General features: G+C 32.9%; 1 protein-coding gene across 9 annotated transcripts in view; it reads right to left on the bottom strand.

The window, feature by feature from the left end:
- Nucleotides 1-13,111, bottom strand: part of LOC130656129 (neurogenic locus notch homolog protein 1-like) — a 44,215-nt gene that overhangs the window by 30,148 nt on the left and 956 nt on the right. For 4 of the 9 annotated variants that reach the window (XR_008984847.1, XM_057458950.1, XM_057458948.1 and 1 more), the window contains exons 1-12: nt 12,524-12,765; nt 12,049-12,321; nt 10,807-10,997; nt 9,848-9,993; nt 9,076-9,136; nt 6,138-6,211; nt 5,753-5,824; nt 5,441-5,557; nt 5,160-5,273; nt 2,952-3,001; nt 2,128-2,344; nt 1,815-1,957 (exon numbers count right to left, since the gene is read on the bottom strand). Coding sequence is in view for 6 of the 9 variants with exons in the window: in XM_057458950.1 (XP_057314933.1) it covers nt 1,815-1,957; nt 2,128-2,344; nt 2,952-3,001; nt 5,160-5,273; nt 5,441-5,557; nt 5,753-5,824; nt 6,138-6,211; nt 9,076-9,136; nt 9,848-9,993; nt 10,807-10,997; nt 12,049-12,321; nt 12,524-12,571 (1,506 nt within the window). In the remaining 3 variants the exon portion in view is untranslated. Of the gene's footprint in view, nt 1-1,814; nt 1,958-2,127; nt 2,345-2,951; nt 3,002-5,159; nt 5,274-5,440; nt 5,558-5,752; nt 5,825-6,137; nt 6,212-9,075; nt 9,137-9,847; nt 9,994-10,806; nt 10,998-12,048; nt 12,322-12,523; nt 12,769-13,111 lie in introns of those variants that run through there. The other 5 variants (XR_008984849.1, XR_008984850.1, XM_057458946.1 and 2 more) reach the window with 5 other exon arrangements.

Genomic DNA, 13,111 nt, shown 5'->3' with positions numbered 1-13,111 from the left:
AAAGCGGGCTGGCCCGCCTAGGCGAGATGGTTTATTATGCTGACTTAACTACTTTTTGTCTTTTTTTATGAAAATTATTTCTTTTGTTCGGCATTATTTAACGCTTTCATTGTTCAGAGCTAGTCCGCCTAACCGAGATAGTTTTTTTCGCATATAAACACAAGTTAAAATCCAGCCCGGCAAGTGAGTCAACTCGGTTTGCCAAGCCAGCCCGCTCCATATAAACAGCCCCTAACTTTCTTTTACGTGCATAAAAATCATTTGAAATGAATGAAATGCTGACTGTGAGTTTCGAAAAAAAAGTAAGCAGCTGGTGGTGTCCTTTAAAATAATATTGTTCTTAGGAAAAATTGATCTTGTTCCGTACCAATCTTGACCATAAATTCGTAACCAGTTTTTTTTTCCAGATTTGTACAAAGTTTGCCTACATTGTACAGGCCATTATTTGTGCACATGCTGGGCGACAAAGTAGCGTGTTGTGTTGCAGTTTAACTTAATTTTACTTTAACTTGATTTAATTTAATTACCTAAAAAGTCTACAATGAGTGAGAATAATGATAAATTTTATTCATGGCTGGCTTTACAAACTAAAAAAAAGAATACTTTATTGATGAGCAAGCAGACGCATAAAAATATTGTAAAGTATCTCGGTGATGTCAATGCAGGAAATAATTAGTCATGCTACGACTACAACCTGATAAAGAAGGTAAAAAGACATGGCTATTGTTTAATACACTGCCCAATGTTGGATTTGGTTAACGTTTTGTACGAACCAACTAGCAAAAAAAAGCAGGTTTGATAGTTTTTTTAAATTAGACCTAGCAAGGTAGCTAATAAGTTTTATTTTTTTTATCAAAGCTATTAATCATCAACCATTTTCCAGCACTAGTTGAATATAACATTTGCTGCATAATTATAGTCAGGAGTCACTACCTCACCCCTTTTACGAAATAATAAAAAAGGGTGCATAATGAAGTGTCATGCAGCTATATACATATAAAGTAATAGACAGCTCTTTGCCTGCATTTATATTTTAAGCAATATACCTAAATCTTGTGACTCTAACAACCGTATAGCAGTTATGAAAGAGTTGTTACGGAAGTTTCTAAGTCAGACCTTTTTATAATTTATTTAAACATGGATATTTTGTTATTATGTATATAGATTGGAGAATCATATGCAAATATACCTCGCATTACGATAGAATTCTTTATTTCTAAATGTACAACTTGCACATTATAAGGTGTTTAACTAAAAACAGCTCCTCTGAAACCCATTATCTCTGTTTGCTTTTTGCAACGAATTCAGGTGTGTCAATATTATCTTTTCAATTCCTTGATAATATCCTGTCACTAATGTTAATGAGTTGAATATTTATTTTTTGAAAAAGCAAAATACAAAATGCACAACTTTCTAGAGTGTTATTCTTTATTACATAGATTGATTTGAGCGGTTGAGGAGATATCAATGTTTAATAATTTTGATGATGTTACCAATAACTAGTAAATTTTTTAAAACTATTTCGGAAATTTGTTTACCCTAATGGTGTAGAGCTTCAGCCGCTGAATAAGAAAATGTATAGTATCATGCACTTTTGACGAACGGTGGAAAAGATATGGGGATTTAAAGGTCGTTTTGATGCCCTTACCAACCGATCGTTACTGAAACGGATGGGATTTTTTCCCCTTTTAGTTCCAGGCAATCCCTTGTTACCCACGCAGCGGATGACGACAGTTATTTTTACCCGTTTCTCAGTTATTTGGCCAGATAACAGATAGACCTGAAAGATCGGAATACGTATAAGAGGACCTTACCTTATAGTCGTTGACAAGATCCGTGCAATTTCCCAACCCACAAGTTCCAGAAGGACAGTCGTCGCGGTTGTTTCCGCATCTCCTGCCATTAAAGCCCAGCACACATTGACAGTCATAATTGTTGACTAAGTTTGTGCATTTACCTAGAGAAATGAAGCGTACAATCAATCAGTTTTTCTTAATTGCTTGTTTCTTTTGTGAAGTTAACTTGAATGATTGTTTAATAAACAGATTTATGATGAATAATTTACAACACCGCTGAAGTTACAAAAGATATTAGACAGCTCACGTCATAAGAGAAATCACTTCCTACCTCCATTTAAACACGGTGATGAAGTGCACTCGTCAATATCAACCTCACAAAATCTGCCTGTAAACCCCTGTTTACACTGACAAGAAAAGTTTGCAACAAGATCAAAACATACGCCACCATTTTGGCATTGGTTTGTCTTACAATCGTCAATGTTTATGTTACATGTAGCACCAGTAAAGCCTTTTGCGCATGTGCAGTTAAAGCTGTTGATACCGTCCTACGTAAGGAAAAATATTCTGTGTTTTGTTTTTGAACCATATTTGACAGACTAATTTACCCCTAATTTCAGAGTTGTAAATTAAACTAACTAAAATCGTAGTAGCCCAGAAAGGTTTCATTTTAAACTCATGACAACATCCTTACCCTGCGTTTCATTTCTTCATTTCTTAAAGTTGCACAAAAAATAACCGTACTGATAAATAACGCTTGTCCCGAATATTTGACAATTATTTTACGATAGGATTTTAATTTTATTTACGATTGGCTGAAGATTTCTTATCGATAAAACGAATTCTAAAAGTGGAGATTCAAGACGTAAGTTATAGCTTTGAGGTTGTAGTCTATTTTAGTTTTTTTTAGGATTTTTAAGGGTTTTTGCTACTACTTCTTCATTAATATGTAAAAAAGAAAAAAAGGTGTATTTTTAATGACGCAAATTTTGAAACAGAATAAAAGAAATAAACACTGCGCATGCCCAGATATATCTCAATATAATATTTGCAGCCAGAGTTGCCTCGTGGAAGCCCTCCTAAATGTTGATATAACACACGCCATATTCTTTTCGAAGTAAAGTAGTAAAAGAAAAATAATTTATTTTAACAAACCTTACAAGTTGCACCATTTAAGCATAAGTTGGGGGTACAGTCATCAATGTCTATATAACACCCAAAACAATATATTACTAAGCAATTATTTTTTGCATGTCGAAAAAGTAACAAACCTACACTATGGCCAAGAAAACACGAATACTACAACTGGTTAAACTCCAACACTGGAAGTGTCCAAGTTTGTCCCCAGAAGCAATTATACGCGTTTTTTATTGTACAAGGTTCACGCATTTTGAAGTGGGCAATATTCACATATTCAAGGTTTATAGATTATTTTGTTAAAAAATCTAAAAAGGGTTCTCATTGCTTCTGCGCACAACATGACCTTTATCCTTACTGCGAGGTTTTTACAGACCAAAACGTGGATTAGGACATGCTTATTAAAGCGGAGTATTAAATGGCTATCCACTTAAGGTAGTTGACATGTCCTTCCTTATTCTCCGAGTATTCTTTTTTCCCTAAGTAAGCTGCCACAGAAATGATCAAAGTACACAATTTCCGTTAAAATCAATTATTTAGAGTAGTTAAATTCTGTGCAAGAAAAAATGGACCTAGCCAGAGCAATTTACTAAGATAATAAAATCTTTTTAGAAAAGTTAAATAATAAATTATAGTCAAACCTGATACTTTGGAGGATATGCCATTCAGGTTTGTATTTAGGTAATAAAAAAAGCGTAATGGTTTTAAAAAATGTTTGAAGATTATGAACTTTTAATTCTGGGACAATAATCCAAAGATGGAACAAGGAACAAAAACAAGACACAAGCTGTAAATCCGAAAACTTGTACTGCTAGTTCTTTACATAAGACCTAAACATAAAATAATTCGTTTTTTAGCAGCTAGATTATTTTAAGCATTTAGTCTCGTCAAATTGTTAAAATGAAGCAAATATCAAAAAAAGAGATTGCAGTGTACCACCAGGATAAGTTCTAAACACCTTAAATGCGTGGTTGTATTTTGTATCCTGTTTAAGTAATAATTTTGAGCGTTTTTAAATTAAATGTGTTGTTTACTAATATAAACTAAATTGTATCCTTAAAGATACAAATTTCCATAAAAAATTGATCATGATGCATAAAGAAAGGTAGTGTGCAGCAACTAACCAAAATTCTTGAAAATCGATGTTACTTTCATTCTCAACTTAACTTTCATGTTGTTTAACCATCATAGATTAGTATTTCACATTAAACTCTTCTAAATATTATTTTTAATCACAGAATGGATAAGAAGTACACAGTCGTCATTTTTTATTACATTATTTGTTTGGAGCTTGGAATCTCCACAAAATATAAAATGTAGTACTGCATCGCAATTCTAAAGATACAGTATGAATTACAGGTTACTGACAGTTGCTCAAAACAAGAAGATGCATATCGTAATGCTTCGAATAAACGCCCCCGCTTTTTAGTCTTTTTTTAAATAAACGCCCCCTCCAATAGACACCCCTCTCTCATAAGGGGCGTTTATTCGAGGCGATAGTAAAAGCATATGAAAAAATCAATAACTGTTATTGTTTTGCTTTTTTAATTAAAAGGCAATTTTAATGGTGCTATTATAATATAGAAATTTCATAAATACAACTAAACACATTTTTATCTCTCATTTTTAATACATTGGTAAAAAGAAGGAAGATAAACTTTGCCTGTACAACAAGTCTAACTTTAAGATGCCGTTTACCAGTTGTTTTTGCTTTTATTTTATTCCCTGGATCTTGATTGATAAAATGATAGCATAAACTTGAAAAAGACGAGCGTAAAAAAACGCCACCCTTTTTTAAACGCCCCCTTTCAATAAACGCCCTTCAAAATTGAAGCATTACGGTAATATGTATTTCCGGCACATTTTTTTAAATTTAGTAGTCGCTTTTTATGAACATGTTCATTATGTGCGGGCGTGTTAAAAAAGCTATTAGATGTAAACGCTGCTTTTGACTAAATTTGAAAAATAGCAGGATTGTAGCAGCTGATAATCAATTAACGAATTTTAAAAACTGAGAAAAAAACACAGAATATTGCGGATTCATACCTTGGGTAGTGTTTAACTTTGAGTTTTAAGTTTAGAGTTTTGAGCCACACATTTGAACAGGCTTACAACCTTTAATTTACAAGGAGTATATACCGCATTGCCTATATTGATATAAGAAGCTGTACAGAAAAAAGATATCAGGTCGAATCTATAAATTAATAAATCATAAATTTTACTTACTTGTCACACAGTTCTTATCAGTGTAACCAGCGGGGCACGGGCACATGTAATCAGTACGCTTGTTAATACATTCCGCACCGTTTTTGCACGGAGACGGAACACACAGATCAATTTCTAAATGATGAAGTCATCGAAATGTCTTAAATAATGTATTAGTTTACAAGATCAAAAGTGTAAAAGTCAAAGCACAGAAACAACTTCGTTTCATGAGATGCTTTCCTCTTTTTAATACGATCAAAAAACAAAACAACTTGAAAACCAGTTTGCAGATGCATATTTACCTAAACTGCAGTTAAAACCGGTGTAACCAGCCTGACATACACAATAATAGGAATCTGGACCATTGTTGACACAAGTTGCGCCATTTTGGCAAGGTGATGTTCTGCAAGTATTGTTATCTATAAATCATCAAAGCTATGTTTACATCACGCCCTCTGAACATAAAGTCTTCACAGGTTGTATAGTAGTGTATAAGGCAAGGCAAGGTGGCCAGCGATAACTTATACCTATACTTAATCTAGTAATGCAGTACAGAACTCTCCTTCACATTTTTCTCATGCACTCCCCTTCTTGGTGACTTAATACAACCGTACCGTTATCACACTGCTCTCCTACCCAGTCCTTTCGACATTGACAATCGTTACCATAAACACAATAGCCATTCACTAAAAACAAGAAAAAAAGTACAATTACATAAAAGTAAGACAGAAAAACGAAAAAAATAACAAATAACATGATAAGGAATAATAATGTCCGAACAAAGTTGTTGAAAAGATTCCAAATAAAAATGGCGTCAAAACTAGTATTAGAAATGCACGATTTAAATCAACATTTTTATAAAGCCCTTGGATGGCATGTCTAACACATCTTTTTTCTAGGGAAGCAGAGGGGAAGACGGATTGGGGTTGGTGGCTCTGCCCAATAAACAAAAAAAAAAAATAAAACAAAAAAAAATGCGAAGGGCATTTTAAAACTCACAGCAACCATGTTTTGATATGCAAGTGTTACAAGTGTTTGGTTTGTTAGGATTATCTTGCCATCCGGGGTGACAGCTAAAATATGAAATTACACACCTGATTTTTTTACAATAAAACCTTTCAAGAATGGACTGTGTCCAAAACAGTTACAGCGACACAAGTTTACTTATAAAACACACATTGTAGTTTCTTAAACAAATATCTCTTATTTAGCAATTTACAGGTCTGCTTGCTTTTTGCCACAGCCCTATTAACCAACATTCCTGATGGGTATTTGGGGTCCCTTAATGCCGCTGCTCTGTAACTTCTACGTGTTGTTCGTATTTCTCAGGCCTTAAGTAACAATTTGAAAAATAAAATATCGAAAACTACAACAGTTTCGTTGTAGTTTATTTTAAAATTTCTCTTGCTTCGCTTAACAAGATTGTAACATTTTTTTAAAAATATACTCACAAATGGAGCACATGATAAAGAACAATTGAACATAATTACAAAAGAAATATATGACGCATCAAACAATATATACTAAAAAGTCCAATAAGACTTAAGCTTAATGGAAAAGCAAAATTTAGGGAGGATATTAAAATTTTTTATAAGTAAGCACAAATACAAGAAAAATCCCGAGGTACAATCAAGGCAGTGTAAAAAAAAGGAAACTGTTTAAAAGGCGGGAAACACAATGTAAAGACGATTTATCCACTAAACGGACGCGTTTTAGGGAATACAGTAGTACCCCTATTTCTCGAACTCCCAAGGAACTGAAAAAAAAGTTTGAAAAATCGGGGATTGGGAAAATCAAGGGTTGGTTAAAAACTTTGAAAAACAAAAAAAACAATAAATATGTGTTAGTGTGATATTTTTTCTTATCTTTTTAACAAATAACTTAATTAAAATTTGTTTTCTTTCCGAAGAAAAATCAACCAGTTGGCTAGGACAGTTTTTTTCAAATTGTTACTTAAGACCTGACAGTTGTTGATGTTGCAATTTGTGTTAGTTCTGTTCTTATCTTTCAGTAACCAATACAATAGTATTCAGACTGGTGAAGCCTTCAAGTTACCTCCTCAAGATAAGAATCATTTAACAAAAACTAGCAGTGGATTTTCGGATTTTATTTATCGCATTAATTAATACTCTATCATTATCGCAATCCCAACCATACATTTGCAAAAAAATAGTATTCTTCGATGTTTTTTTAAGATTGCCTAGTTAATAATTCGAAAATTTCGGCTTGTAAACGTTTTCAGTTATCATGATATGTAGTGGTTTCAAAAGACAATGCCGTGCGGCTATGAGAAAAATCTGCGCGAAGGCTACTGCGCAGAAACTGAAGAAAACAACAACAAACACGTTTGCCAGCCAATAGCAGTGGGTATTTTTGGTAAAAAGAAAGGGTCATTTTCAGTTTTAATATTGAAGTTATGTCTTCCAAATTGGTTTTAAGATGATTAGTACAGTGCAACTAGTTGGACAGATTACTTGAGTTGGATAAAATAAGGGTAGGTTATTTTTATTCAACTGTGAAAAGGTGTATTGGCTTCTTGGGACTGAAAGATTTGCTCGGAAAATCAAGGAATTAGACAAATACGGGGTAAAATATAAGGCTCTCTTTATGCAAGTTGAAGAGACCGTAAAAAAAAATTTCGAAAAATCAGGAAATTTAAAAAAAAATCCTGTTTTCAAAAGTGTATTTAAGTTTCCAGGGTTTTTCCTCAGATAATGATGGATATTCACGGCTCTCAATGCCATGTCGTGTGATATCAAGTTTTTCAAGGCCTGACAAATACTGTGAAGAGATTTTTTAAAACGCCAATAAAAATACAGGAGTATGCTTGACATCCTCTAGTATGACCCTTTTTTGCTTATGTGTTAAGTTATATTAAAAGTATGTCTCAGTATTTAGGTACATTATTTGGGATATGTTTCTTTGCAATTCTAGACAGTCATTTTTTCTTTAGCTATAGCTATTGTCGTACAACATAAGAAAAAAGTTTATTAAAATATATCTATCCTTTCAATATGGGTAAATTTGAATATGTTTTGTGTTTGCAAATGAATACATTCTAATAAAATGAAACCTGATACTTTCTTCTCGATACTGATAAGAAGTGCATTTCTTCTCGATACTTATAAGAAGTGCCCTTACATCAATCGCAAAGAAACATCACAAGAATTATCTCTACTTAGAGCAGCCAATGACGAACCTTAAGAACTTTGAAGTTCCCATTTCAATCTTCTCAAAATGGCTCCACAAATAAAGAGGAATTTTTATGATTTTTTAAAATTTCTTAAAGCTTGTGTATCTAAATCTAAACTAGGTAAACGGAGCAAGAATTGTTTAAAATAATACCTGACAGCCCCCAGCTATTGTTTAGATCCCAATAGATATAATCTATCTTTTTTATCCTCCTAGATTTAATCAGGTATAACATAGTTTTGTCAGAAACAAAAAGCCTACATTGCATATTAACAAGTTAGTAAAACACAGAACTTAGTTACCACTTGGAGGAAGAAAGACATTTCTTCCTTCAAGGTTACAATTATGTAACTTATATCAAGGTTTCGTCAGTATCAAAATGCTACCCTATCAACCTAAACCGGAGACCTAAGACAAAATAAACAATCAGAAATAAGATTATCAACTTTATAAAGTTGATTACATGTTTTTAGTTACCTTATGGTACTTTGACATTATGATATTTTCCCCTTTCTTTCACGGGCGCATTTCGCATTCTTAGGAACAGGTTTTCGTTTTTTCAATGCTTTTACATGGGCGTTTATTAACATGGGCAGTTATATCAGGATTTTTTGAGCTTTTCTGAGATTAACTCGTCTTAAGCAGGTGACTTTGAAATATGACCCTACTCTTACAAATAAGCAATGAAGAAGAGCAGATACAATTATCACACATTTAGTAATGAATAATAATTTTCACAACTTACTCACAATCACCAGGCTTTGTGCAGTTAGCATGTTGCAGATCACATTCTGGGCTACATATGGCTAAACAAGTAATACAGTTAAATTTAAATCAATTAAGATAATATAGGTTTTTGGATCAAAGTGGCTGCTAACAGAGCTTAACAGATTGGAGTTCTCTATTAGCCCAGAGGAAGCAACGCGATTTAAACAATCTGTTGTTTGCAGTGAAAGTGCGATTGATTTTCTCAAAACAAATCTGAGTGGATCGTTTAGCCAGTGGTCAGAAGACAATGTTAACCACCATGTCTGTACTATAGATGAAAGAGGCGCCTTTCTTGGAATGGAATGGTTGTTTCTACTACGCCTGGAAGACAGGTTTAAGGCTAGACACTGATTCCTGGACAAAAAATTCTACGAATTTTGGTCTTTAAAATGCACTAAAGATGAAAATAAGAAGTCTAGGCGAGATTGGTGGTATGGCATATCATCTCAAGAGTAATGTAAATCAATTTCTATATGCCAAAACATTTTTACAATATTAATTGAAAAATTCTTCAGCTTATAACTCGTATATTCGTGGGTGTATTTCGCGCTTTGTTACGTAATTTTTATCCTCTGAGGAACCAGATATGAGGCTCTTAGTGTGAATTCTACATGAAATTGCGGTTCTAACAGTACGAAACATGTTAATGCACCAATTTCTTTAAGGTTGAGTTATTGTTTGCCTAATTCGCGCAGTCTAATGTAACATATACCTTTTCATTACCATCCCTGGTTTACAAACTACAATACCTTCTTTACATTGTCGTCCAGCCCATCCAATTAAACATAACATATCACCAGTGTTCTGATCACATTTGTAATGTCCCTCCTTGTCGTTCCTTGCGACGCAATAGGTATTACAATCCTTCCCATACCAATTCGTGTCACAGTAGGACCTGGATAAAAAAATTTGCTGTTGTATACTGGAAGTTGCAGATATTAAAAGCGTTCATCAGAACGTGATATGCAATTACTCAAAATTGCTATTTTCTGTTATTATTATAGGTTTCTAACAGAAACATCTCAGGATTATCTACAATGATATACTTATGCTTAACAACATCTTGCATTTTAAATAAATACATTATACAAAAAATGACAGGAACGCAGGATATTTTCATTTCCGTAACCCTATTGGTATTAAGGGGGGATAAAGTGTCATCAACACTAATCATATGACTAATATCGTTTCCAAAAATTCTGACCCTCTTATTGATAAAGTTACAAGTTATTGAACATTGTTTAAAACCACCATAGTATACTAAAATGCTATTAATTCGTTCTAATGATCATATGATTAAAAAGTGTTTGTTATTAATTCAAACAGCTAAATTTTTCACCTGTCAAATCTGTTGTCCCCCCATTTTCTTTATTATAGTCCATTATATGAAGTATCTTAAATTTTTCAGGATTTTGCAAAAACCATAAGTACTACTTCTAGATAATACTAACAGAAAATTAAAATAAAATGAACATTCTCAAACGCGATTTTAACAGAATATAGAATTTTTTCGGATTATAAAATTGCTGATTATTCTAATTTATTTCCTCTTTTTATACTACAATTGTAGCAGTTTTTATGTCAAAACTCTGTCAGAAGTTGTGAATTGCGGTCACTTTATACCCCTTTATATTTTCAAAGTCCAAAAATTCCATGCCACATAGGGTTAAAGCCTTCAAAAAGCACTTTAAAAATTTATTTTGCATACCTCATATAAAGAGTGAGAACAGTTCCTTTGCCTTTAACAAGAAAATATTGAACATACGACACAGATTGATTCGCTGCAGGCTTCATTTCTAACATTTGGTTGTACTTGTCCACTAGTGCATCCTTTTCTCCATTGTCATTATGATTGCCATGATCGTCATCCCAAACCTTTGTTACAAACCACACACCGTTCTAAAGCACAGTATCAGCAAAGTTGAGTTACGTAAAGTATGCTATTTTGTGTAGGTATGTAGGTATGTATGTTATATCCCGTCATTTGGGGTAAAAAGGCTTTGGTCCAGGTTCTTTGCAATAAACATAGCAACCGATTTCCACAATTTTTGTGTTGTAAAATGAATTCATTCTACATCGCATTACAATTTTGTGAAAAGGAAAGTAATGACTTTTAATACATGCTTCTTCAAACCTATTCTTTTAATGAAACATTTTGTTCTGTTTTCACACATTAATAAGCTCAAAAAAGGATCTAAAAAATGATTCTAAATAATTTTCTTCAAGCTGGGCTAAAGGGCTTAAATGTTGGCTTCCTTAAATATTTTTAATATCTGTACATTAATAACTATTAAGTTATTTTTCAATACGTTTTTAGTTTCAGTGGACATAAACCTTAAGCGACAATTTTATTCTCTTACAGTAGTTCAGGCTAAGTAAACAAGAACGACATAAGGAGTTGTTTGGCCTTTCAGGTCTGTCTGATGCATGATTTAAAAGTGCACACATAAGAATTGATAAAAAGTGAAGCTTATTAATTTTTAAGTCATTCATTACTTTTAAGACTATAGTCACAGTACTATGAAGTCAGCTAAGCTATTACAAAGGTCCCCTTTGGTCTTAATCATAGTGAAATCTCCCCTAACGAACCATCGTTTCACCTACAATACGGTCGACACCATTATTAGATGAATCAAGGTAACAGAAGTACCTCTAGATGTGACTTTTACAACCACAATGACAGGATCTGAACCCAGGGTCCATGTTCTAAGAATAATACCCTACTACTAAAGCCGAATCTCCACCGGACGATATTCGCGACGATTTTTGTGAGGATAAGTAGAAACCAATTCAACTTTTCGTCATGACGAAAATCGCGACCATTCAAATTCGAGTATTTATGACGATCGTCGTAAAAATCGCCCTAAGTCAATACTGCCATTGTGAAATATTTAAAAGTTATAGCGGGGAAATATGTTTAAAAATAAATCTAGAAGTGAAAAGGACTTACAAATGGACCATTGAATTGAAAGTTGAAAGGATTGTGCAATTTATCTCCAATAGAAGTTAGTAATTTGAAGTTAGCATCATCATCAAACAACACATAGGTGTTCGCTGCGTAAACACAGGCTTGGTTAGGATTCGCTTTGAAACAAAATTGAAACCAGTTATCACATTGGATAAACGGACAAAATGTGTCACAGCATTTGCTATCATAATCCTTACTGCCCGGATTACGAAAATCGATCAAGTGGATTTCCACTATCGTCTTTGATTGAGTACTCTAAAATGCACATTTACGCATTAAGATATAATTTTAACTGACAATAAAGAAAACGTATATATAAACATTTAATGATCGCCTTGGTTGGCGTGATTACAATGAAAAATTAAGTTGAATGGCAAGTTACACATGTTAAATCAACAAAAACAACAACAAAATAAACATAAGAAAACATAGCAATATTTAAATCGTATTCTCTTACCAATAAAAGAACAAACAAAACGCCAAAAATATATAAGTTCATTCTCATGTATTTTCAACCAACAAACACACACAGAAATAAATCAATGCTAAGATAATAATGTTTCAACACTTGGGAAGTTAACGTTTGTTTATAAAGCTTTAGAGCTCCTGTTATATGTGAAAACAAGTCCTTCATTTTTTGACAATGATATGTATTGTTTGATATGTCAAAAACATGTTTCCAACTTAAACATGAAATAAAGTATTATCACAAACTAATCAAGAAAGTATTCACATTCCTTTTAGACAAAAATAAAATGAAAAGATAATTCTAATCCAGAATTGTTTTTGCTATCATTACCTGGGTATAAAAATTCATGGTTTTCTATTTTAGATACATGAATTTGCAACATATTTGACTAAGCTGATCTAGATTTCTGGATAGTAAAAGGATTTCTTTGTACAAAAGCAAAACATACTACACCCAGGGTTAATAAAAATTTGTGGAAAGTTATCTTCTCTGTCATTGCTTCATCACTGAATAGTCGAAGACGTATTTTTTTTTTGTCAAATAAGAATAAGAAAACACATGATCACATAAATGTTT

Source organism: Hydractinia symbiolongicarpus, chromosome 9 (assembly GCF_029227915.1).
Source record: "Hydractinia symbiolongicarpus strain clone_291-10 chromosome 9, HSymV2.1, whole genome shotgun sequence".
NCBI classification, from domain to species: domain Eukaryota; kingdom Metazoa; phylum Cnidaria; class Hydrozoa; order Anthoathecata; family Hydractiniidae; genus Hydractinia; species Hydractinia symbiolongicarpus.
Note: the sequence above shows the minus strand (reverse complement) of the source record. Positions and strands in the feature narration are given on the sequence as shown.